This window comes from Acanthopagrus latus, chromosome 23 (assembly GCF_904848185.1).
Source record: "Acanthopagrus latus isolate v.2019 chromosome 23, fAcaLat1.1, whole genome shotgun sequence".
Taxonomy (NCBI): domain Eukaryota; kingdom Metazoa; phylum Chordata; class Actinopteri; order Spariformes; family Sparidae; genus Acanthopagrus; species Acanthopagrus latus.
The window spans coordinates 4,969,780-4,997,454 of record NC_051061.1 but is presented as its reverse complement, the minus strand read 5'-3'; the positions used below and the strand labels follow the sequence as shown (position 1 = coordinate 4,997,454).

The window sequence follows — 27,675 nt, the reverse complement described above, 5'->3', positions numbered from 1 at the left end:
TTAATCTTCTGTTATATTTCTAAAAAGGGGAGCTTTATCTCTGCTGTCTCCAACACACCAGTGGTCAGTGTGAGGCATTTTACTACTTTCTGATCATCAGTGTCTTTTTGCAGCAGAAAACACACACGTACATCTGCAAACTGCTCATTTGAGCTCAGGCATTATTTTGAGAAAACAGTAAAAATGATCAATAATGAATGTAGCAGCTTTTCTTTAGAGACTGCTGCAATAACACCATAACGAAACTGTATGATGAATCACATTGTTACAGACTGAGACTGTGCGGCGTCTTACTCTCTCCAGCTCGACAGTGAAGGTCTGGTCCCAGGCCTGCTCTCCAACTGTTTTCCAAACTGTCTGACCCACCACTGTGTTCTCCAGCTTCAGCACTGCGCTTACCTCCGCTGTACAACACACACACACACACACACACACACACACACACACACACACACACACACACACACACACACACACACACACACACACACACACACACACACACACACACACACACACACACACACACAGTGTAATTGATATTGATGGAATATGGAATTAATTTGAACCATCAGAGAAGGATGCGTAAGGGAGGACAAACAGGGATCTTTTAAAATCCTTCGATCTGAATTTGTTCCTGTTAATATCAGAAATGTACTTGTTCACAATTAATGTACAATTGATGTATTGAAAAGAGGAGTGATTAGCCCACATTATGATACATACTATAACACATAGAGCGCATTTAAGGGCACCTGTTGAAATTCAGAAACTCAAACACTTACTGGAGAGCTCCTCGTTCTTGCCGGGGATCTTGAGGCTCATGCTGCTGGTGCTGCGGCTATAGAGGCCACTCAGTTTGAATGAGGAGCGTCCATCTCCTGGAGAGTGAGAGGGAAGAACCAACGGGTTCGCTCTGCTTCGCCCTGGGACGACCTCCAGCAGCCCCACACAGCCCAGAAGACGCACCTCAAGTGTACCTGGAAGGACAGAGAAGTGTCTTTAATAAATATGAGCTTTATTTATAAAAACAGTGCTTGAAAGGGTAACCAAATGCATGATGCATGTCTTGAAAAGACAAAATGAACTAGAAATGCACACGAAACATGTGATTCAATTCCTCCACAGTGTGCTGTAGTAATGGTACCTGTGAGTGGAGACGGTTTGCTCAGGGTGCTGTACTGGTTGTGGACGTAGGGGGTGCTGTGGCGGGAGCTGAAGGCCGAGGAGGAGGCCAGCACTAGCTCCTCCTTGATGAGGCAAGCTTTGGGATGATCCTCGGGGAGCTCCACCAGCCTCTGCTCCAGAGAGCACCTGAGCAGGTCCAGACGCTGGGACGACTCGCTCAGACCACACTGAGCCTGCACAAACACATTTAAGGATATCTGAGTGTTTTTCTTTGTTTAGCTTTTTTTGTTCTTGATATCTTTTTGCTATTTATTTTGTTTCAGATTTCTCGATCTTGGTGGGGAAATAAGGTGTGGACTGATTAAGACTGTTAGTGTTTACAAAATTGCAAAAATTTGAATACTTATAAATAACTATAACTTGTGAAAATGATAAAGAAAGTGTTTCATATATATGATGCGCAACTAATTATATTTTTAAAAAACTCATCTCCTGTCAGCTCTCTGACCTCAGTCATGGCCTTCTTGTCCTGGACCTTTCCTGCTCCCAGCAGCCTCATCATGTTCTTGGCCCCCTCGGCCATTGCGTGCTCCACGCGATAGTGATGCCACAGCTCCTCCACGCGCAGCTCCACCCCACACAGGTCGGGCTTACCTGGGACAGAGAGTGAGGTTTAGATGAGGTTTAACAGTGGTTGAACGATAGCCAAATGCACATGTTCACCAGCTACTTGCATTCTGTGTCTTGTCCTCTGTTTGATGCTGGGCAAATAGTGTACAAGTTTTAGTTATGGCTGTGTTCAAGTTAACTCTGCGGTTAATGTACCTATCTTAACCAAAATTATGATATTTTCCTCAACCTTACTAAGTAGTTTTGGTGCCTAAACTTAACCAAAACTATAAAGAAAATGCATTTCACCCTGTCAAACACGCAACATACTTATTGCCATCTACGTATGCCCTTTTCTTATTGTACTATTGGGTACCATGTTGTTGGCAACAAGCTGTCAGATTTGGATGAAAACAAAGCTGATGACACCAGTGAGAATGAAACCAAGCCATAATGGAGTGGGCCAGAAAATCAAAACCCTCTCACAAACAAATCTGATCATGTGATCCACTGTCCATATGAGGAATATTGATTATAGCAGCTTTGAAGCACAGGGGCTTAAGAGATAGCAGGCAGGGGAAATTAGGAGAATGGAGAGAAAATAGATTCCCATTAGAGGCTGGAGCCTGAATCAGTCAGCTCGCTGTCCTTTCCAGGAGCACTGTTGCTCGTTCTGCTGCTCTGAGCTTTTTTTCTCTCCCCTGCTTATATTCTCTTTCATCTATGACTCCTTCCTTCCCACCACTTCACCCTGTCGTCATCTCTGACTCAGTCCTTTCTGTCTCACTCCCTTCCTGGCTCCCCGCGTCTGTCCTGCCTCCTCTCTAACCTCTGTTAAATGAGGCATGGCTTTTAGTTGTTGGGCAACATCAAGGGGATGCAGGAACATCAATAAGGCTCTAACCTGAGCGAGTGAGAGGGCTGTAATGGACAATGTGTGTGTGTGTGTTTGACTGAAAGACTGTGCACTGTGAAGTTCTGAAGCAAGAATTGATCCATTACTACCCGCATCATAAAATATGCAGTGTTTATAAGCCGAAAGAGTGACAGGTGGGATGAAAGTCGAGTTGAACGATGCAATTGAGGATGAAAACAAAGAGCATGATAGGTACATTGGTTGTCCTCAGACTGCTCCGTGGCCTGCATTGCCTTTCGAATCTGCATGCGGATGATGTCGATCTTTGTCTTGCTGTCCTGCAGCATCTGCTGAGCCGTCTGGAGAAGCTTCTTGTCCTGTGGAGAGATAGAAAAAAAAGGAGGGGATCAGGGAGACAGTGAAGGAGCACAGACTGGATATTACTGAGTAGTAAAGTGAACGCGGTGAACAGGAGTACTGGCTGACTTCAAGCCAGATAAATACCTTGGTACCTCCATTGGCATAGATTGGGATCATGTTCTCTGCTCCCTGCTTGACCTTCAGCTCAATGTTCAGCTGCCGCTCCAAAGCAGCGATGCGGTGCTGGTTAGCCGATGTGCGACTGACCGACCCTGGAGACTGTGGGGTGTCTGGGCAAGAGAAGAGGTTGCATGATGTAAATAAACTGCTACTCTTGATTACAGCAAAAGCATACAACAGGTTTTTTTGTACTGAGTTTCTGCCTTCGCAGCTGTTGGTTTCAATTTATGCCATTGTGAAGAAATACAATAGAGGCCTCCATTTTGCACCTTTTTTGTTGTGTTTATGTCACAATTGCTAACACAGTTGTAAAAAGGAATACTTTTGGAAAAACATTCCTTGTTGGTGTGTAGAGAAATGTAAAGATAAAATATGACAAAAACAAGAAGTAGCATTGTTCGAAGGATAATGTGACTCATATTTTAAGCTACACTAGCAGCGTGGCTCCACAGATAGCAAAGTTGCTGTATACACAGACAATCTAAGGCTGATTCCAAATGTTTACCCTTTTAGCATGCAGACCGAACCATTGCAGACTACAGTCGAAACCAACTGTGATGTGTTCACACTCTTCACCTCATCCTTGTGAGGCTTTATAAGCCTGACAAACAGGCCTGAAGACTACAATTATGAAATGCATTTTGATTTCCTTTGTAATCTATATATCTTTTTGTTGTAGTAAATGTTCAGATGTTAGCATTTTTATGCATTAACTCGTGTGGTGAGCAATATGCCTGCTAACCATCATATGCTAGAATGCTACAGTTATCATTTACCTCCAATCACCACTGTGCCAAAGTAATGAACAACCTCACGTCTTGTGAGATGGCTGTAGACTCTTGCTCAGATCCAGATCCTCGACAATGTACACACCATTAATTAAGAGTTTCAAGACTATGGCTCCATCCGTTTACCAGGATGGATTACTAATTCATGTTTTACAATCAACAGAAACCAATGCTGGCCTCAAAGGCAGCCCAGATAGCAAAAGACATTAATTCAATGTTGGACTTTGGTCAGACTGGTTATTTTTGGTTGGGGTTGAAAACACTATGTTGATGCAACGTTTAATCACAGTTAACATTTCAACGTTTGAAAAACTGTTGTTGAATCAGTATAGTATATATGATGATTTTTCAATGTTGAAATGCCCTATGCACACAGGCTTTTGGGTGCGGCTTTACAGTGTTACAATTATCCTGTTACTGTTTTAAAGTGGTGGCACCGTAACTTCTAAACTACTTCTCCACATTGGATCCTGCACCTTTGTTGTCATCAGGGCCCTTGACCACGATGTGTGCGTCCAGCTCCTGCAGCTGAGCATGGAGGGACTCCAACTTTCGCTTGGAGCTGCGGAGCTGTGAGTCCACCTGCTGGGCATTCCTCTTGTCTGTGGTGGCCCTACGCAGATTCTCGGCACCCTCCTTGATCTTCAGCTCCTTGCGGATCTCCCTGCGGATCCTCTCGCGGTGCTCGTCCAGGCGCTGTTGCACGCTGGAGTCGGAGAAGTCAGAGTTTTGGTCCAGACCAAGCTGCTCAAGCACCGACAGCCCGCCTGGATCACTCTGGAGGAGAAGGAGAAGAGGGTGAGATGGTTAGGGAAAACGAACACAACAAAAAGGAATGAAAAAGGAAGTTCAACTATATTTGGCCCACTGTGTATGAGGGGGATTATTCAATTTGAGTTGAAAGAGAAACTATTTCAAAAGGTGAAACCTCCAGCTGAGAGCTGCTGAGCCGAGCTTTCGACAGACAAAGCCGGTAACAGTCACCCTGCACAGTTCTGACGAAGAGTGGAGCACTGGGGGATGAAAGGAGGTGAAAACAGCAACTGAGTGAATCCTCAACATGTGAAACCTGCTGAGCTCAGCCTGTGAGGCGGCATCAAAGCATAGGCAGCATTTAAGTGTGTAAAGAGCCGAGTGCTCGCATCAGCTCTCCTACCGATCGACACTGATCAGATTACAGCAGATTAGAACAGCATTTATACGGGCTAAAATCGATCAGTGTTGTACTGCTTCGGGATGGGTCACAGGTAAACATACACATAAACTGCAAATGTGTAAAATATAACACAAATATAACATGTCAACACATTTTTTTCTGCAGTGACAGGTTCTCCCACATTAGTGTTCTATGGGGGGCATACATTTTTGGTTTCAGCTGATGATGTCAGAACGGTAATTCTATTAGTACAATATCTGTGTTAGTTCAAACATTAATTTTGGTTTCAGTGACTACACAGGTATCCAACCAGCTGCAGAGTCAATGCAGCTCTTGCTGTTAGCCCCTCTATGATTTCAGCACACCAAACTAACTTTGCAATTATCTGTGTTAGCAATTGTGACATTACTCTAGTGCCATACAGATGTGCTGGCTAGAGGACTATTGGCTGCTGTGAGTTTTGACAGACTGGTCAACAAGGCAAAGATAACTCACGCTAACTGGACCTGCTTCTCTGTATGATGTGTCAAAAACACTCCCGCATGTGTGGGAGCTGCCTTTGACTCAGTTCTTGTTGGCATAGCGATAGCGACATTAACGTTGTGCAGAAAAATGGTTTCTGACATTTGCTAGCAGGGCTACCTTCCCCTTTCCGAGTAAAATACAACATAAGAGCATGATGGGTCCTTCCATGTTGGAAATGCTGTAAAGTATCAAATGTCTCAAATCAGCAATGATATATAACGACAGTATGGAGGCTTGTTGAAAAATTAAAAAAAAAAAGAAAAAGAAAAAAAAAACTTGAATCAACGTTCATAGGCTTTATAGATCTGTGATGTGCTCTAGTCATTAGCACACCAGGGACACTTGTCTCCAAATGATGCTGGCTCTCAAATGTCACATCATGGGAAACACCCACCTACAGACCTAAAGGTTAGAGGCCATTTCTACAAATAAGTGCTGAAATCAGTTTTATTCGGTTTTCAAAAATTGAGAAAAGTAGAGTAGTTTTCCAACACAAATTCATCATGGATTAAAAAATAACAAAAAAATCAACCAAAAAAAACATCTGACCTTGTGCTTTCTTGGTCACAAGATAATCCATTTTCAAGCTAAACATGAGGTTTTCATGGACAGGGGTTGAAGACAAGCAGGGGGCAATATAATGCAAATACTTTACACCAACCCCAGCAACACCACCACCACCACACTCAGGGTGCTTTCACACCTAACCTGTTTAGGCCCTTGTACATGCTCACTAATAAATCAATCTGCTGATCAGGAACTGTTATGGAAGCGATCTTAGAAACAGCCAGCACTGCATATTTATGTTTATCATGGGGTAACCATAATAGCATGCATGTGTGTCAGCAAGTGAGTGCTGCGCTTTTCCCTGACCAGACATTCTGTCAAGTCCATTAAAAGTATCTGACACAGTAATCACAATATTGCTGTACAAGGTACTTCTTATTGTGTTTTGTCTCTAACCATTTGTCATGACATGCAATTGATTTGTAGTCTCTTTATGACACCTAGTGAGAATATAAATACACATTAGAAGTATTGAAGTTTCACATGACCTGCTGTCAGTCACAAGAATTTGATGTTCTCACATGGTCTCTGACGATACAGGACAATCACAAAGAAATAAAGGGTTGAATTAATGAATTACCTGTCTGTCATGTTTACTTCAGGTTTACTCCTCTTGGTTTATTTGTAAAAAATCAAGTTTGAACATAAACCAGACCAGAACTTTGTCCCTTGGTTCTGACCAAATGAGCTGAAACTACAGGTGAAAGCACTCGAAAGGTCTGAAAATATTGCTGGTAAGTCACCTGCTCACTGACACAGTCTAAACCACATGTGTCAAACTGATCCAGTAAAGGGCCGCTGTGGCTGCAGGTTTTCATTCCAACCAAGCAAGAACACACCTGATTTGGATCAGCCAACCGATCAGCCAACCAAGCAAGAACACACCTGATTTGGATCAGCCAACCAATCAGCCAACCAAGCAAGAACACACCTGATTTGGATCAGGTGTGTTCTTGCTTGGTTGGAATGAAAACCTGCAGCCACATGGCTCTTTACTGGATCAGTTTGACACCACTGGTCTAAACTGAGCTTACTACGCTTTACAATGGGGATATACTGTATGTCGCATTTAACGCACATTCTTCATGAACCTATTGAAAAGGGGGCTTGAAATCCTGGAGATGTCACTCATTCATTTAATGTTGTGACATCAGATCACACACAGACACAAACTCGGACACTGAGGACTGTCCCCTCCCTCCTGCCAGCGTATAATGACGGAGTGTTCAGGGCCTTTCACTGCACCACGCAGCCAGCCATCCAGCTTAGCAGATCTGATTACAACTTCTTAGGTCTTTGTGTCCATCCAGCTACATGCAGGCTGGGGCAACAGCTCTGCTCTCATTAAAGCCATAATCCATCTGCAACACAATACAGTCAGGCACGGCCCGAGCAACCGACCAAACCACATGGCACAGGCCGAGGGCTTGCAGGATTTTAACTGCTGATTTAATGCAATGTTATGTCATGGTAAAACTCTCTCAGTTTACAACTCTGATGTAATTAAACATATTTTACAAACTGGTTGTCCAACAAAGTCATGAAGATTAACAACACTGCAAAAAATGTATTTCATCATGGAGTTTGGTCTGGAAGAACCTCAAAAACAACTTCTCAACTTTTTAAAGATCTAAACAATTACAGACATTGTAATCAACGACAAACTCACAGAATTTAACACGTCTGCATGTACAATAGCAAACATATATATCTGTCTTAATATGGCTGGCTGGAGAAGCTGTGGGGGCCACAGCCATGCAAGGCAGACGAGAAAGCAGAGCAGAAAAACAACACGAACGACAGGAAGGGAGAGTTTGAACTGTGACGCACTCCTGTTAAACACAATACAACTCAATCCCTGGTGTTTTCCAACAAAGAACCTCTGGACCGAGATATAAGACAGCTCACACAGCGGGCCGAAATCACAACAGCAGACAGGAATGAGAACTCACGAGTGATTCGCTGTCAGACAGGAGATGTTTTTACCGGAAGTGAACGAGGAAGCCGACAGAAAAGAGAAGGGCCATAGTAAGGGATGGAAAGAAAGAGAAGGCAGCCATGTTGAGGCCTGATCGGGCCACAGTTGCCTACCGAAGACTCTGTGTCACTCTGCTCAGTGTGTACTGGGGAATCAACCGGTTGATCCCCTGGCAGGTCCTCCGTTACGCCCTCACTGGCCATGTTAGGCCTCCCTCTGGCTTCGGTCCTGGCCCCCTTTCTATCCTCTGTCCTCTGTCCCCTGCCACATACACACACGCACACACACACACACACTCAGACAGCCAGCCACTGACAGCCGCACCAATCAGGCAACACCAAGTGCTATTCCTGCCTCCTCAAATCCAGGATGTCCTTCCCGCCAGGAATCAAAAGCCAGTCTAAAAACGGAGCGAGTGAACGAGGCGGAGGAGAGGAAGAGAGAACAGCACAGACCGAGCCCCACCTCGCTGCTTCCTGTTCTGCTCTTTGCCAGATAGAGACTGAGGCGTCATGCACTTTGTGCAGACACACACACGTACACACGCACACGTACACACACACACACACACACACAGATATGGTCGGTTTTGTAAGTGAGAGAGCTCACAGCCACTCTGCTTCCTGCTACTGGGTCTCCAAAACTGAGAAACAGGCTGTTGTGATAGATTGTGGTTATGTTAAATGGACTTTCAGACCCACTCATCTCTCAAGTACGATACATGTATACATGTTCAGGACTGTTCATATCATATATCATTTATATATGCAGGTAAATCAAGAAAATAAAGTACACTGAGAGACGGGTCAAGGACAAAACAGTCCCACTAAAAAGCACTAGTCAGACCTTCTACTGACAGGGACTGGACATCTAAATGAGGACAGGCATTCATACTAAGCTGTGTAATGAGCGGGGCAAATTTTCCTCACAAGCACAAAGTCACAAAAAACATAATTTGTGAAGAAATGACAAAGGCATTCTCTGCTTTTCAACAAATTATGCAAAACATCAAGCATGCTCTTGATACAACACCACGCCATATGGCTAACAAACGGCACACACAGAGGGAGAGCCGCTCATTCGCCTGCTGTGTCCACAGGAAGCTGAACGGACTTTTCGGAAGCTCGCATAAAATCTAAATCAAGAAGCAGAGCCGGACAACACACTGAGTCGTCACCTCTGATGCATGCACGAGCGGCGATCACACACTGGCTGATCACAGACCGTGGGCCTGTTTTTGACGTGCCCCTTCGCTCTCCAACGTCTTCCTGTCTTCCTGTCAATGATTGACACACAGGGTCATGGGTTTATCTGAGTCAGACACTCTGCAGTGCGAGGTCACTGACCCCCTGAGCTCTTACTGTGTGGCAGATGGCCCTCTCTGGCTCCCTATGTATCGCTATTGTATCACATCCATTGCACAAAAGGGTACATGCTCGTAGACAGAGAGGGCGAGGGACAAACACACACACAAAAAGAGGCACCAAACCATATTTAGTTCTCCTTCTTGTGCCACACTGCTATAGGAGAATAGGAAGTGAAATTTCATGATGTGAAGCCAATATATGCAAACGCAGACATTTGCCTTGCTTAGTATGATTGTGATAAAAGACATAAATGCTCCCATACCCGTGAGCATGTAGGAAAAGATTTCCTTACCGAGTAGCTGTGGCTCTCAGTGCTCCCTGTGTGATGTGGACAGGTGGCTGCAGATATAGCAGCCCCCATCCATCCATACTGTCTCACCTGTAGAAATATGGCTGAGCTGTCACGAGTAACACCACTGCAACTAAAAAACCTAGAGCTTCAAAAACACAAGCTGCTGCTGTGATGCTCGTAGTACCAGACTGTCTTGCTCACTGTGCCTGTGAAGTAGATGCAGTCACTCAAACTGTGCAGACCGATATCAGGAACTAAGATCACTATTGGTTATATATACACAACTCTTAAAGTTGCAGTCTCACCCTGATCACCTGGAACACATGCTGTGCAGTTATTACCTTAACATCCAAATGATCCCTTAAGTAAGAATAAAGAAATCAACTGACAGTGATACTAATATCCTGTGTATATAATTGAAGCTACAGTAGCTGCTTGCTTTGCTGCACAGCTTGACTAGGTTATGATAAAGTTCTATCAATCTTATTTTTCAGATTTTCATTTTAGGATTGAAATTAGTTGCTGTGGTTTGACTGTAACACTTTTTCTGAAATCTTTCTAGCGTTTGCTCTGACAGTCACTAGCTCCGACAGTGGGAAATCTCACGAGCCGGTAAGTGTATTGTGCGAGTGCATGATGACTGGTATGTCATCAGCCATCTATCATTATGTGCTGATGAACAGTTGCCTATTTATCTTCGAACAGACAAATTAGCATTCCCTTGGAGTCGTGTTTTCTGGCCAACTGGTGAATGGAAGTCCAATAATCACTCTACGAGGAAAATATTTCTCTCTTTAGAAGCCAAATGCTCCACTGATTTCAACTACTAATGGGAAACTAGGCCTGTCTGCCAGTTTGATGCTGAAAAGATAGTGTACAATTGTTTTTTAAGGATTTCCATTGTTGTTTTTTTTCCCTCAGTGGAGACAAAAAAGCTGGGAGAAAAGCCAGCCCTGCTTTTGATTTTGATGCCAGAAAGTGAAAGCTAATTTCTATTGATTTTTGTCATTTTCACGGTTGCAGTTCAATATAATGGGCATGTTCTGAACCAAAACATGCTATAATACCTAGTTCTGCTTTTTCATGTGTACCCCAATCCACTCCAAAATATATTCACGATTAAAAAGGAAAAACAAAATGTTGAAATTGTGCAGAATTTCCAATATTCCAAAGCTTAACTGAACTTCTCTTCCAGAAATATTTTAGAAATTTGTCAAAAATATGATGGCCCTTTGCAAACTATCAATCAGTAAATCAAGAAATTGGTTAGATGCAGTGAAAAAGTTAAAGTGATCACAAAATACACCAACAATCTGTGTCAGTTATGCTGAAGTACATTACAAATGGTCATAGTTACAGTATGGCAGACTTCATATTTGTCCCGGCATGTTTGTATGAAGCCATATTTCTTCATAAGGCATTGTGGTCTGGAGTTGACAGGTCTCCTGACCGCAATGAACCAAAATGAAATAAAACAATTATCTGCCTGTCACATTGTTTATATTGCTGTTCTTATGCCTCTTTCTCCCCACGAACCCTTTCATCTTTCCCTACCTGGATTTTCTTTGCTTTACACCTTTGCCCTTTCTCTTGTTGCAGCCCTTTTCCTTTATTTCTTCATCTTATTGCCAATCCATCATGCATTCTCCACTGTGACACATTTTGGCTCGCAGACTTCTGCCCCGGTGCTGCCAGTGGGTGACAGAAAGCCATTTGATTAAGTTTTAATGGCCCGTCAGCTCATCTTGGCTCGTCTGTGTCTATAAATAGAGATTAAGTTCTTTTTGTTGGGGTAGAGGCAGAGGGGGAATTCTCCAGCTGCCGGCTCTTACTCTGTCATTCTATTACTCACTCACTTACTCACCAGCAATTCACAGGGAACAATAATAATGATGGAGCTTGGGAGTGGACTTTCAACCTAATTGTTAAAGTGTAGTGTTGCCAAAAATAATAATAATTCTGTAAATGTTCTCTAAGCCTGATACTGCAGGGAGAGATGTTTTTGTATGGGAAATGGGGGATTGGGATTTGCAGGACGCTACTGGTGATGAAAATATGTTTATCATCAGGAAATGTGGATTAAACAGCATAACACAAGGTCATGACATGAGCGTTAGTGTGTGTGTGGATGTGGATGTGGGCTGGATGTTGTTAGGAGCTGCAGGGACAAATGTGACCCGCGGGCTGAGGTTGTTGAGAGGAGGAAAGGACGTAAGAAAGAGTACAGTTAAGAGGTCGGATTTCTCTTAATAGTGGCATTCATCACTTTAATGGCGCGTGTGTGTGGTACTCTGAAACACTCAATGTGAAAGCGAGAGAGAGGCAGACAGAATTTGGGAGAAACGCAACTTTAAATTCTCCTCACATCCTGATGTCTGCACACAGCCTCATTCAGCAGGCAGTGGATGGGATTTGGGTTGGGAGGGGGTTGTTTAGAGGTTGAGGTGGAGCCGGGCAGTGGGGGGAGTTAACAGTGAATTCCAATTAATCTCTCTAAAGAAGACACACACACACACATACACACACACACTGATGTCCTCATGCCACTGCACAAGAAATAAAACAGACATACACGCTGATGAAGGGAAGGCCTGGACACAAAGACACGTAAACAATCATAACATACATGCACACACACACACACACACACACACACACACACTCATTCATGCACTCATGCACACACACACACAAAAGACTAATGCACTGTAACCGGTTGGTAATGAATAAAACAGCACAGTAAGGCGATGTCAGATGGATGATGGGAGTACTAACAGGAGGAAATGTTGCTCCTCATTATGGCGACGCGGCAGTTCAGAGGGAAGTCTGCAGAGTTAACTTCAGGACACTGTTACACTCAGTGAGCAGAACAAGCCGACTCTTATGTGGGTAAGTGGGCCAATTTGACCTGAGAGCAGCAGAGTTAAGTGTGATGTCGGTCGTGACTCTGCTCAGCAATAGTTTGGTGTGTTCTGCTTGGTTTTTATTGTCGGCTGACCGACGAAGACAAATATTGGTCTAAATATCAAAATAATTCAATGTAAAGAAGCATTCAAAAGAACAGTTCTCCCTGTTTTCAGTGTTTATTCTAAGCTAAACATCCAGCTATTGGCTGTAGCTACTTACCATATTTCCCGGGTTGAATTGCTTTGTTAGACAAATGGTTACATTGCACAGCGTGTGATGCCCCCCTCTCCCCCCCGGTTTCTATGCTGCCTCCCAACCTTACCCTGTCAAATAAAAGGAGAACAAATATCTAAAAATATCTTTAGGAAAGAAGAATGACTGTACATACAAACCAATGTTTTTATTCAACCCTAGGCAAGGTGGTGAGTAAGTTATATTTCTCTTGTCCAAAGGTTGGTTGATGGCTTTACAGGGGCATTTTACTGAGTCGATATTTTTATTTTTGACCGAATAACATATAATAATCAATAACATCAATATTGCAACAATATTGGAAGGATGACCATCAGTGCTTTAACAAAATATCAACACATTAGGTTTGAGTTAATGGTTAAACCAGGAGTTAGTCATCTCTGCCTCCAATGCTGTATTCAGCTCTCCTTATACACCCATGGTGTGTGTAGTGTTACAGATGTGGGAAACGAGGTCAAACTAAAAAATGTTATCTAGCTGCATTATGGGAAGTGTAGATATAGAAGTCAGAATAACTCGGACCTTGCTGCCCCCATTTTGAAAATTCTGATTTTAATCTTCAAGTCCACCAGTATTATTCCTTTTAAGATCAGGATAGCACAAACTAAACAAAATCACAGAATTCTAAGCTGATATCTACTCTGATACGACTCTGGCCCTCTATGAATGAGTTAACGGCTTACACAATGTACCTTGGACTGAGTGTGTGTGTTGCCTGTTAATCCCTCAAATCCCTCATATTCCAGGGGAAATTCTGTTGCCAAATCTCCTTTTGCTGTTTTACAGTGCAACACGGCTGGATGTATGTTCGCTGCACTACCGGAGCTTGATGAAGACATCATGTGCATAAGGGGAGAGGATTCTCACAGTCTGAGTAAACAGGAGCAAGACTGTGCTGAAGGTTAGGTGAGAAAGTGTCTTGTTTGAGTTTCAGTGCACATCTGTCTGTGGCTGTGTGCTGCAGCAGTGTCCGCTACAGGGCATGAATGGCATCTTTGTGAAAGGGTCGATCTTCTCAAGAGACTTCAGTAAACGCTTATGAGTTTGTGTTCCCGGCTTTGTCCATTGTGAACTCCGCAGCAACAAACAGTTGCTCTGTTCAGGCCTCTAAGGAATAAGGCAGCATAAACCCCCAATAAGAAAGGCTCTATAGTCCACATACTTAACCTGCTTCTGTCATGCATGTAGCAGCAGTTTGAAGAAAACAAGACAGGTGGACTATGCCGAACAAATATGAAAATACAATTTTGCTGAACAAGCAAAAAAAACAAAGTTTCGGAATAGTCATCTTCTCCAGCAGCTGCAGGGTCAGAATATTCACACTCATAAAATAAACAGCAGTCACATGCAGGCACTGACCAGCTCAGAGGTAAAAAGGTCCTTGGATGTGAATCCAACAGACATAGCCCACATTTTTGTGAATGCTCCAGTGAGCACTACCTGCATATGAAAAAGGCAGCAAACAAAGTTGTTGACCTACAACAGTCAACCCAAATAAGGGTGTTACTCAGAGGGGAACTAATGAGGCACTTCATGGCTGTCCAGTCATGGCTACTTTAACCACTGTCACGCTCCAGCTGTTATCTTTCCAGACTCAGGAGGTGGATGTTGGAAATGGCGATAAAAAATCCCAGAGAATAACAAAATACCATATGTATTTTACCTGTTGTTTGAGAGATGAGGGATTAGGGCTGAATTCATGTGATGAATGATATCTATCCTGAACAAAAGGGAACGCAAAATCCGAGTCATCTGAGTCGTCGGCTGCATAAAGAGAGAAGCCTCTGTGGAGAGGCCTGTAGTCTGAAAAAGTAGTTAAACGTTTGATGCCAAGTGTTTTAGTATTAAGTTGCCACCAGCTTAGGTGTGAGGCTTGCACAGTGCTGTGTGATGGGGCCATGATGTCTGATGTGGGGATTTTCTGCAGCCGTCCAGCCATCTCAGGGTCCATATTAAGAGAATATCCTACACTTCCTCCTGCTAGTGACATGAGCCCACAGGGATAGACTGAGGGATACAGATGGTGTCTGGCAAAAAAGCGATGCCGAAAGCTGACCTTCTTACTTTTTCAATCACAGGCACAAGCACATGGTGCTAGGATAGCACAGGTAAGGGGGGAGACATTTCCCAGCAGAATGGTTAAAAAAAAGGATGAAAAGTGCTGCACTACCATGCACTAAATATAGATTTTCCGGTGTTGTGTTCAATTTCATAATTCAGCATCTAACAGCCCTGAAATCTCGGAGGAATCTTTTGACAGTTCAAAACATGAATGAGATAGATGAGCCATTACCATATCCCCCGCTGCCCGGGAAAAATCAAAACTCAGATGTTGCGTAAATCATACACGGATGTCCGTGGGAGATTTCACACACATGCGTTTTAATCCGTGGTTATCAAGGTTGCCTGTCTATCTCTTACTCCTGTAGCTGGAAGATAACATGTCCACTTACATGCTTTATGGCAGATGCTTAGCCTACATGCAGTATGCTCCCAAGTCACCTACAGCGGTCAGGAGGGGACACGGGGAGCGGAAAGAGCCCCGCTATGTAATAGCATGGTCGAGCAGGCATGTTGGTAATGGACATGGAAAGCAGATTAAAAATGATTATGGCAGAAGGGCTGAGGGGGATAAGAGGCCCATTCTATAATGCAGATGATTATCCCTCTTTACTGATGCTGATTGCGATAACATGGCACTTTCAAAACCCAGGGTAAGTGGGAAAAAAAAACCATACACACTGCACACATGTTTACAGATCTGTGTTATCTTAATCACAGTATAATGGTAAATGAAAACAAGACCCCCTTAGTGAAGTCAATGAGCTCCTTGGCTATAGTCGTTCATAGACAGTAGTGGCCCATCTGCACATCCCCAGAATATTTTCATTTACATTTGTGCAATTGTACTACATTCAGTCCTACACAGCGCTCACACTACAGGACTTCTGAAATCCTAACCGATCAGGTTGCATCACGCACATAAAGAAAATCTTCACAGATGTTCTTCTCTCTAATCTCAAACCTGCACACAATACACAATTTGAAAATAATGGCGCATCACACACTACAGGATTTTGTTAAGATTATCGTGCCAGAGAGAGCGATGCAGCACCTCACGTGATCTCAAATGTAAACAAATAGTGACAACTTGCTGTAGCGACGTTAATACTTGAATATAGTGAGAAACAAAAAGCTGGAGAAACAAGTCTAGATGATAAAATGATGTGAGCTGGTCAACAAAGGCTGTCTATTCTTCTTCAAATGATGAGCGAAGGTTGGTTTTATTTTCTGTCGTTAGTCTTAGTTACTAGGTTTGTTTATGTTGCTTGCCAACACCATCAGCTGCTCTGGGATATTGCTCTCATTAGTTGTTGTGGAAGCACTGACATAATGACAATTGCTGTCATCAGAGATGTTTGATATTTATTGGGGCGGACCAATGAGTCTGTAAGATGGACACTATAACACCAACAGTGTTTTAGGCCATTCTAGTATTCAGACTGAAGAATTCAATTCTTTCCTTTCCATATTTTTGACATCAGCTCGAAATAAACTACAGTGCAAATGCTGAAGGAACAGTGTGTAACAATGTGTCTTATTGTATTTTATAGATTTTAGCTATACTCGCAGCGTGGAAGTATGGATTGCATGTTGGTCTGTCTGTCAGGTTCAGCCTCTTCGGTCTAGGCTAAAATATCTGAAGTATTCACCACGGACTACCGTAAAATCTGGTCCATTACCATATCCTTCCACTGGCTCCATCAAGATTAACTGTAATAATTGTGTGGATTCTTTTACTGTTCATTTAGCACAATCATCAGGACGATTTAGGTAAAAAGACAAACAATGACATTCCAATCAGCCTCGGTGCCATTGTTAGCATGTCAAAACACTAAACATCATGATTACTGTAATAAGTTTAACTGCTGAACATCAGTAAACATCTGTGTAATAGTGAAGAGAGATGTCTCCATAGAGCCCTTACCACCAGACTACAGAGCAACTTAATTCCATGGTATGTAAGACAACACGATTCATCCTTCATTCCACTATTTTGTTTTGTCTGTGATGTAGCATAAAAAGACTCAAACCCAGTTTTGTTTCGCTATGCTTGTGTTGTGTAATGATAAACAAGCGTACCCTGTAATCTATCTATACTATACAAACTATACTGTATTATACTATACTGCTTTATTATACAATTGTTGTTGAGGGACTAATTCACTATTATTTTTGGTAAAATCATGGAATATGTTGTCATTTAGAAAAAAACTAGAAGCCTTGTCCATTTAAAGGAAAGGCATGAACATTCAGAAAGCAAATATAGCAAGCTGTGCTTTGTAATGAGCCCAAAATTAGAGTCATGTGAAAGAAGAGGATCAAGACAGAGCTCATAATACTGCTATACTGCCAGTAACAAATCACATGGCAGCAGCTGCAAAGGAGACAGTTGGTAAAGTACCAGCCGCACACTTCTTTACAACTTTCTCTTTTCTGTCTCTTCTCTGGACTTCCCCCTGAAGTCGCAGCATCCTATTCATCACAGACTATTTATACTCCTCCAGTTACAACTCACATAATCTCCTGCGCATTATTGGCGCTGGGTGAAAAAAAAACAAAAAAACCCCCTCACAATGGCATCTGGCTGCTATTTGTGCCTCAGTATGCCACTGTTCCAGCAGTTCAGCCTCAGAGACTTTAATAACAACAATGGCTGCAGTTTGGGTTACATTTGGAAGGGCAGGCTTGTTGTTGGACTACCTGTCTGTCTCCCTGTCTTGAGCAGGTAATAATGGCTGTTTTTTCCCCCTGTCTGTCTCACTTTTACGACCTCTTGGCTGACAGGAACAGACAGTCCACTGTTGAGGGCGGCATCACAGCCGAGTGCGCCGCCACTCCGGTGAAGCCTCGGGTCTGTGCTCCCCTTAAACCCAACACCACTCCCATAGCACAACACAGAGGCTATCACATGACCCCTGCACAGTGGTGGGATAACTCATCTCATGTGCCTCAGGTGTAACCACAATCAGGTCACACAGCACAGGGTCCTCTCTATCTTTCTGCATCAGTTTCTAACTAGAGACCATCTTATGATGGATTCACAACAGCTGCAATGGACATGTTGATGTTCTGACCCATGAGTACTGAGTACTACACACCCATCTTCAAACTCAGCCTTCATTTCGATCTCCATAACACACCTGTAAAGTTTCTTGACTGCAGCTTGCCCTGTTGTATCGCTAAATATAATTCAAAGACAGACTGTAGCATTTCCCATTATAATAGGAATCTCCAGGACCACATTTTGCCAGAATTGAAACATTTTATGGAGCAGTGAAGGACAATCAGCTAAAACACACTGAATACAGCCAGTAGTGGTCCCTAGTGTTTGACTGGGAATTTCTTATACTAATGAACCTTCTGTTTCTAATGGTCTTGGCATTACTGTCTGTGCCCTAGTGAGAATTTAGTATTGCGTTTCAGGTGTTTATTTCAGACTGTTTTCATATTACAACTAATCATCACTCTGTAACCTATGCATCTATATCAAGCTCCATCAAGGGACTATAGATGAAAGTAATATATATATATATATATATATATATATATATATATATATATATATATATATATATATATATATATATATATATATATATATATATATATATATATATATATATATATATATATATATATATACACACACACACACACATTTTGCATTATTCCTCCTTAATAAACAAGAGAAATCTGGCTTCCAGCTGCCAGTAGCTGCCTCCCTGAGTTTAAGGCCTGGTCACACCATAGTGTCACAGCTAAATCTGCCAACCAAGTGCATGACAGCCAGCAAGTAATATGCTAGTGCTAGTTAGTCACAAAAGTTCCTCTTGCTTCTTTCAGTTTTCTCTGTACTGTGTCGATTACTCTCCTCTGCCATCATCTTAGTCCAGAAAGAGTTCCACTGAAGATGGAGAAAAACTCTCAGAGTGAACAAGCTTGCAGCTGTTGGTTTATAAGGTGTTGGTCCTGTTGGTCCACAACAGCAAAATAAGTTCTCACAGTTTATTAAAGAGATGTGTCTGTGCATATTGTCATTGTCTGTCATATTGTTACTCTTGTGGCAAAGTTTTTTATCTGGATTATTTAAAAAACAATGTATATCTTATTACCTTTCATAATTTTAAGTCAAATGTTTGAAAGGGTCAATATCGAACAAAATATCCTTGTCAGTATTGATCAGCTCCACTTAAATGCTTTTTTTTCACTATTTTGCTGATTCAATAAAAGACCTCTTCTTGTTTGTCCTTTTTACCTCAGAGCGAGGCCAAAACACCACAGTGTAAGCTATTTCATAAGCAGAGCTGAGCCTCAGTGCCCACTGGCATTACAAAACTACTTTAGTAACCAATCAATGCTCGTCTCTCAGGCGAACACATGGCTCCTAAATGGCTCCCTTCCTTTGTGACCTTCCTATCCTCGAGTCATACTTAGAGAAATATCATTTCCAGATTGAATTTACGATATGTTGCTCCCCCAGCGTAACACCAATTCTCTAAACTTGTCCTTCTTAGCAGCACATTCTTCAATCCTGTAATACCACAATCCCTTAAAGCTCTAAAACACACAGCCAGCTTAGAAAAAGCCAAAATGTAGCTGGGCAAACGTAACCAGTGCGGCCAGTAGTAAGTCTATCCTTCACCAGGATATTTGTTGTATTTTGTTATTTTCTTCCTTCGTTTAGCTTGATTGTAATTAATCCTCTGAAAGCTTGGTGGATGGATGGCATATAGTAACAACAGCTGGTGCTCAGACTGGTTAGCTAAATGGAAATGGACCTGATGAACGGTCAGTACAAGCAGCTATTAGACCAGCATGAAAACACAGGGAGTCATGGACAGCAGCCTGAAGGAATACTTTGAATTTTTCAGATTTTTTTCTCCACACTGGCATTTTAGATATCAGCATTCCTCGTTGGCACTAATTGGACCGCTCGACTGCACCCTAAAGAGCGAGTTTAGGGCTGGAGGCACCCATCAGGTTTTATTGATGAATGTCCCATCAATGCATCAGTGTTGTAACAGATACAAGCTTGTCTGCTGGTGCGTCTGGGAGACAGATTTTTGCAGACACAGTGTAATCCTGGATTCAGGCTGGATGGACTGGATGTGGGGGGGCTGTATATGTGTCTGACTGAGGGCACTAATGCTACCCTCGTAGGAGGTCAGAGACACAGCGAAGTCCACAGTCGCCTAATCCTATTATCGACAGCAGTGGCAGCTGGAGATAAACATTATGGTGAATGTGATGCAAGACATCACGGTGTTTAACATATGTGGGAACATCAGACCTTGGCATGTAGCGCTAAAATCAGAAGTCTTCCAATACCATTAAAGAAATGGACAAAGTTGCCGTTGCTCTCTTGCATGATCAATAAAAAAGACATTTGGTCAGGATCTTTGCTGCTCACCGCTGAGTGAACAATCAGCTCCTCTGACTTACAGATGATAACTACAGGAAACTGACGGAAATAAAGAATTCATGAGAGGGCGGCCGCAGAGTGTATACGCTACCTCAAAGTGTATGTTATGTTATTAGCTCAGTGCAGAGCTCACATCCTCAGCAGGAGACATGATTTACATTTCTTAAAGCCATCTGAAGGAGGAAGAGGGCCAGCGTTAATGCCAGAGTGGTGAACAAGATAGAGAGGGCAAAACACTAACAGCTAAGCTAAACTTTACACTGATGGTGAAACTCATAGCCTCCTTCTGTTCAATTATGAATAATGTGTTTTTAACAATGCAAGGGCGAGGAAGTAGGAGAACACAGACAGGGTCATCTCAGCTGTTTTCCTCTCTTAGCCCTGAGTCTTGACCAATAGGAGGCAACAGTAAGGGCTCGATGAGGTATTCAAGAGAAAAAAAAAAGGGAAGTGTGTGATCAAACCAGCTCAATCAGCACACCGCTGTGCCTCGGTCATTACCAACGTGGCCCCCTTGATCTCAATCAGCCATTGCTGCCGCCTGTCCGCTGGCCAGCAGTAATGATGACTGAACCCCTGTCATTGTGACAGAAGGAGGCCAAATTCATCAGACCAGTTCAGGTGATCGTCAAGTCTTATAGATTCAGTCATGTGGCCAAATGTGTCATTCACACTGCAGGGCAGCAGAAACCTACAGTTAATTGTGCTGTGTATTGCTCACAGGCTGCTGCAGTTCAATGCAATGATGATGGACAATAGGAAGAAATCTTACAGATATTGGGTAAACAGGTACATTTCACTCATTTCATACATTGAGTTAATTTACAAATGGTAGGGAGAACAGCACTAATGACCTGGTGAAAACATTATAAGGTCTGTGATTCAGGTGGGAGCATTTCCAAGGCTGAGAGAGCAGCCCTGATGTTGTCATGTTTGGTCAAGGGGAGGAGAATGCAAATGTATCAATGAAAGCCTGCTTTAAAAACTGTCACACTGTTTATGGCAGCATGGCCATTTAACAGGCAGGGAAAGTCTAACAAGAGATCCTAATTTGCATTATGTGAAATGCCGTATCTGGTGTTATCGGATCTTGACATGAGCTTCAACTATTAGTCAAATAAAGAAAAAATAACTGGCAACCACTTTGATAAAGAAAAAAAAAGAATTTCAATCACAAATGTCTAACATTTGCTGGCTCCAGATCATTAACTGTAAGGGTTTGCCGCTTTATTTTATCATGTATGATCATAAATGAGGTGCCTTTGGGTTTTCAGCTGATGGTTAGACTCAACAAGCAATCCAAAACGTCTCTTTTGGCAAATCATGCTTTCTACATTACCCACAATGCACCTGACATACTGGGCAACATAATTTGAGAATATTGATCAGAATCCATGTAGCTTCCTCTGGAGTTACAAGAGGCTTTATGGGTATTTTCATACAGTTAGTAGTACTTCACCAGACCTGCAAACACACTTTATACAAATCTTTTAAATGTGTGAAGATCCCTTTAAATATGACGCCCTACAGGAAGCACTGTACCGCCCATATTAGCTGTTACTGCTTCAGTGCCATCACAGGCAGTGCAGCTTTCTAAGAAACACTGGAGGCTCCTTCTCCATTCAGGGAAACTATGAAATGTCAAGGAAAAAGTCAGTTTTTACTCACAACAAATGATTCAGCAGTGTCAAATAGATTGTGCAAAGGATGAGGAGTGAATGAGTTGATTTCTGAGGAACTGGTAAACACTACCCCACTATTTTTCTTTTTTACATCTTCGCACCAAACCCACACAAGGCTGGATACAGGAAATACTAGCCGTTTGTGGTTGTAATGACATGCATCACACATCAATTAATAATCTTTCTTGCGACACACCGTTTTCATTCAGCTGCGTAGACCTGTAGCGAATCAAAGGGATTTCAAATTGACTAAATAAACTATGTCCACTGCACATGCTCTGTTTTATCGTGTGAAAGGGTTTTGTGACAGTGATGTGCCGTCTCCTGGCATGAGCTGAACCGGTCTTAAATTTTTAACGCTTCCCTCCACTGTGTCCCGGATCGGGCTGACACCAGAGTGACTGTAACCTAACCCCCTCTACATTAGACCTGAGGCTCTGACACCACAACGCCTTCCATGACTCACCCCTGACTCCACCCAAGGGGCCACTGCTGTTTCACAAATGGGAAATCATTGCATTTAATTTTGGGAAATCTAGTTTGTATCACGGCTGCAGAGAAGGCCACAGCTGTAGTAACTGTATCAGTGAAATAGCAGAATTGTTAGAAGGTCACATCAGTAATGGAAGTACAGTCCTCCACTGGCCTGGTTTGTCCACTTTGTACACACTGACCACTGAATGGAGTCACAGCGGCTGGACAGACATTCAGGACAGCAGCACTCCTTTGTTGTAATATTATTCTGCTTTACATTTGTGGGTCAATAATTATTTGGAAAAAGAAACTGCAGGCTGCTGTACAGTTTTCTCCAAGTGCTTCAAATGCTTTGTGTATTTTTTGTCACAACTGTTTCAAACACAGTTGATCTAACTGCTGTCTATCCTGGTATTTAAGCTGATCAATAATAACAACAGCGTTCAGTGGTGGAAACTAACTTTACTCTTACTTACTAGTTCTGTACCAAAGTATTAATTGTGAAGCATTTTCTACTTTCACTCCAAACCAATACAGATGGAAAAACTGAGCTTTTTACTCCACTTTGTTTATTTAACAGAGGTTAATCACCAGTTACCTTTCTGTTTCATATTTCCAATTGAAAACACAGTAAGCTTAGATCCAAGCGATGTTTCTCAGCCCCTATGTCGCTTCACCCACAAAGCAGAGATTAGCGAAAACACTTGAGAATGAATAAAAAGTTGCCTTTTCTTTTCTCGACCCTGTTGACTGAAGGGCCCTGACGCCTGGGCTGACAGCCACACTAGCTTCATCTCGACCAGCTACAGCAGTGAAATGCCACCCGAACAGATGTGCATCAGTATTAACAATGATAGACTGAATCCCTATACTTTTGAAACTTACATTTTGCTGATAATACTTCAAGTAGAACGCATGGTTTTTATTTGTAATGTGACTGTCTTCTATGCAAAGGATCTTACAGTGTTTAGATGACAGTTCCCAAGTCTGGTCTAATTTTGTCCAGTAAAGTGTGTCATTCACGTGTGGGAGCAATGACCAGGGCATTTGGTAACCACAGGGAAGTTCATTTAAGGGACACTTACCGACAATCGGTTTACTCATCATAGAGCTGAAGAGATTATTAGATAAACGGCAAAATAATCTGCAACTTTTTATATAGTAGGTTGATAGTTAAAGTCGGCTTCTTAAACTAACTGTGAGGGTTTGTTACTTTGTTTTTTACTTTGAAAATCATTCCTCAACTAATCAGAATAGTATATTCATCAATGAGCACCTTAGCTGTAACTCCCACATCGGTCACAAACATGTCTATTTTTCCCATATTTCCTAATCTACCATTTAAGAACATTTGTGTTACAAACTGGGAGTGTGGACAGGCATTTATCAGGCATGGAGGGTTTCATGAAATACTGTCTAGTTGCATCATTGGAACTGTATGAGTTAGTATTTTTGGAGCTTGACCTTCAGTTTTTTCCCTCTCTTATTTCATAATCTGTATTTGCCCATCGCCCGGACTTTACTGAAGCACACCACCACATCATCAAAAGAATAGTTTGTTAGGATTATTTCCATCACAGACCTCCTCCCACCGCTACAACATCTCCAGATGTTTCCCACATTTGACCTTTCAAAACACAACTGTGCGCACTTGAGGATCCGGTGCTCACATTATCACAATGACAGAGGAGAAGTTGGTAAAACTCACTTGTAGCTCGTTGTTATTGGCCATCATGTGCTTCGCGGCCAGCCAATTAGATGCGACGCCAGGTGACTTCTATTAATGTTTCTCTCGCTTTACAGCCGCCAGATCATCGTAGAAATCACATTTGAAGTCCTCCGGTGGTTTAACACAAACAGTCCAGCGTTGGCTGTCCTGTGGGATCGTAGGGGGGGGAAAGACAGTCAACGGTCCCGGTGGAGACGCAGGTTGATGCACCGACTTGTGTGAAGAACAAGTGAATAAAACGTTAACATCGTGACGTTTGAGGAGCAGGTGAGCAGAGGAGAGAGACCACCATCACCTCCTGGCAGCAGGATGTCAACTCTTGGACTCTGATCTGCATCACGCAGTGCAGTGTGTCCTGGAGTAGTGTGAGTGCGACTGCCGCTGCTGCTCCTGCAGGCTTGTCTTCTCATCCTCGGGGAGACAAACACTGTCAGGGAAACCCGAAACCCGCCAGGATCACCGCCACACTCCGCTCTGCATAATACAACAAACTGAGGCCATCTTCCCCGCGGCGGTGCACTCCTGCTCGGCTCTGCGGAAAGCTGTGAGCCGGTGAGTGATGCTGGGGAGGAGGGCACGGACGTTAAGCCGGTTTCTCAACGCCACACGGCACTTCCGGTTACAGCCTTCACCATAAAACGTCTGTATATCAATTTACCAAGTCGATACTTCTTACAGCACAAACAGGGAACAACAATTCCGCCGCGTTTTCTAGTTGGTTTAAGTTACAGAGGCATTTGTTGTGCGAATTAGAAGTCCTATTTGTCCAATGTAACACTACATAAATCACTTTTCTTCCAACAAATACAAAGTATTTGAATTGATTAACTTACAGAAGAGGAGTTTGCTGCTAACCACTCATGTCTGCAGGGGCCCGCTAGAGGGCGCTGTGTTACACCCATACAGTCCCAGTGTGGAAATAAATGGTACATAACGTAACTGTCCAACACTGTGCTAGCTGATATTTAATACAGTTTACCTTGTAGCAAGTCAAATTGCTGGCTCTGCTATGAGCACCACATTTACACTGGGGTGGCTGGCTGGGCCTGTCCATGTGTTTCTGTGGGCAGGGGTGTAGCAAGGAATTCTGGAGCCTGAACACAAGAATGTTTTATGGGCCCCTCCCATGCAGGGCCGTCAGTAGTCTTGCTTGTACCTAGAACACAATGATCTCCAAAGGCCCCTCCAGCAGATCATTTGAATGATTAGAGATTATTCTAAGGTGCTGTTTAGGGCCCTCTTATGACCCAGGCCTGAGATTAATTGGTGTGTCCCCTCCCAGCAGTCCCCCAGTCCTGGGCCCCTGCATGAGGGATCACCACAAGACATTGTGTGTGAATGGATGAATGAGAGTCAAACCGTAAAGCACTCTGGATAAACTCTCTCCATACAGTAGATGCACTCTTAATATTGCTGCCATGTCTCAAATATATTGTAAATTGACAAATCTTATGTACATCTGTGCAAACGATTCCATCTACTGCAGCTGTAAACAGCTGAAATACATTAAAAGCATTGGTGGAAGCACCTAAACACATTTACTCATTACTGTAATCAAGCCATTTTTTAGGTGTTTGTGCTTTTCTATATGAGTATTTTTTTTGAGTACTTTCACTGAAGTATGCATTTCAGCATGTAATCCACCTAGTTACTTTTAAAGTCATAATGGAGTACACATCACACTTTCATCAGCCTTTACATAACCTACAAGGCTTTCCACAAACAGGCCAATAAAAACTGAAATATTGACACAAAAAGAGAGACTAGTTTTTTGAATGCCTGCTATTGATTATGTGAGAGAGAGAGAGAGAGAGAGAGAGAGAGAGAGAGAGAGAGAGAGAGAGAGAGAGAATGAATATGTAGCGGTACTGCTCAGCAATCTTTCCACCACTGATTAAAAGCCAGTACTTTGGTACCGTCGTGTGTGCTGGACCTGATGGGGCGGGGCTTTTATTTTGAAAGCAACACACCTCACCCCGTGCTCTTGCTGTGGCTTCCTGTGTCCAGCTTGACGCAGCTGTGGACGGGCTCAGATGTCTGCAGCGGCCGAGCGCCCTCCTGCCTCCAGCTGAGACCTGTTGATCATGACAGCACAGGAGACCGGCCTGTTGAGGAGGCTAACCACGAAAGCTAGCTGAGTGCGTTAGCCTCACTGCTACTGAAGTAGGCTCAATTTTAGATATGGACAATGTGAATCATGCAGGCCTAGTGTGGCTAATTTCTACAGCTCCTTCATTCACATTTGTGCCTTTTGAATCCCAGAACATAACCTCAAAGGTTTCCAGGAAAACAGTTTTCTGTCTTTTTCAGTGAGTCTACATGTACTCAGAGATCATGTCACTGGATGTCCCCTGTGCTGAACTCAGCTGTGGGCCACCCTTCATGTGCAGAGGTGAAGATGTGCCTGTTAAAGTTTTTAATGATGTGGGCTGTTGTGTTCTTACATCTTTTCTCTCAGGAGATTGCCATTAACACATGATCTTTTCACCAGAAACATTTCTACGTCATCCTCACGTTTGTTCCCTCCCGCAGTGTCAGATGGGGCTTTATCTGCTGTCAGCAAATCAGCACAGAGAGGAAACCCAACCAGCCCGCACCACACAGCACTACAGTAGATGGATGAATGAAGGCCTTATTGCCACTAGAGGAATTCGCCGTGCGTGAGACGGCCACAGCAACAATATGACCTCTGTATTTCTGGATTCTGTCTCGGACGGAAGGAAGAAACGCCCTGAACTGATGCAAGGAAAAGAAATGCACTAACTCACTCATTCGGGTGTGTTCATTACGCTGTTGATGAAATGGGTAGATTGGCACAGAAGGCCTCATTTGAAGCATCTTTAACACAATCAGTTTGGTTTATTTATACTGCTGATATTGTTCTGCTACTGGGTATTGTTCTGGTCCTTTGTTTTTTTTTCATCTGCGAACAAACCTTCCTTTATCAGGTGATAAAGTGTGGAACTGAATTCTTCCTCAGTTTCACCGCCCTCTGACACCCTGAGGCTGATACTAATACAATCTAGTCAACACTCACAACAGATTTAAATAACAGTTTATACTTCCTCAAAGGTTCATGACACAACACAGATGGTGTCTGTGTGTGTGTGTGTGTGTGTGTGTGTGTGTGTGTGTGTGTGTGTGTGTGTGTGTGTGTGTGTGTGTGTGTGTGTGTGTGTGTGTGTGTGTGTGTGTGTGTGTGTGTGTGTGTGTGTGTGTGTGTGTGTGTGTGTGTGTGTGTGTGTTAGTGGCAGACGATGTCAGAGTCAGAAATGTGCGGCGGTAATTGATGGATCCTTCTCACAGCAGCCATTTTGACTTGAAAAAGAAGGTAAACAC

The 27,675-nt window shown here is 43.0% G+C and overlaps 1 protein-coding gene and 1 long non-coding RNA gene across 4 annotated transcripts in view; one reads left to right on the top strand and one right to left on the bottom strand.

The window, feature by feature from the left end:
* The window catches only part of pkn1b (protein kinase N1b), a 35,162-nt gene extending 9,577 nt beyond the window's left edge, over window positions 1-25,585 (bottom strand). The window contains exons 1-8 of one of the 3 annotated variants that reach the window (XM_037088391.1): window positions 24,316-25,585; window positions 4,398-4,698; window positions 3,098-3,243; window positions 2,850-2,970; window positions 1,637-1,782; window positions 1,148-1,361; window positions 786-980; window positions 295-404 (exon numbers count right to left, since the gene is read on the bottom strand). In XM_037088391.1, the coding sequence (XP_036944286.1) occupies window positions 295-404; window positions 786-980; window positions 1,148-1,361; window positions 1,637-1,782; window positions 2,850-2,970; window positions 3,098-3,243; window positions 4,398-4,698; window positions 24,316-24,342 (1,260 nt within the window). In that variant the 5' untranslated portion in view covers window positions 24,343-25,585. Of the gene's footprint in view, window positions 1-294; window positions 405-785; window positions 981-1,147; window positions 1,362-1,636; window positions 1,783-2,849; window positions 2,971-3,097; window positions 3,244-4,397; window positions 4,699-8,260; window positions 8,632-9,806; window positions 9,967-24,315 lie in introns of those variants that run through there. The other 2 variants (XM_037088390.1, XM_037088389.1) reach the window with 2 other exon arrangements.
* LOC119013660 lies at window positions 24,750-27,427 on the top strand. The gene is made up of 4 exons (XR_005072803.1): window positions 24,750-24,888; window positions 26,344-26,499; window positions 26,647-26,728; window positions 26,869-27,427. It is a non-coding gene; the product is annotated as an uncharacterized LOC119013660 (long non-coding RNA).
* The last annotated feature ends 248 nt before the right edge of the window (window positions 27,428-27,675 follow it).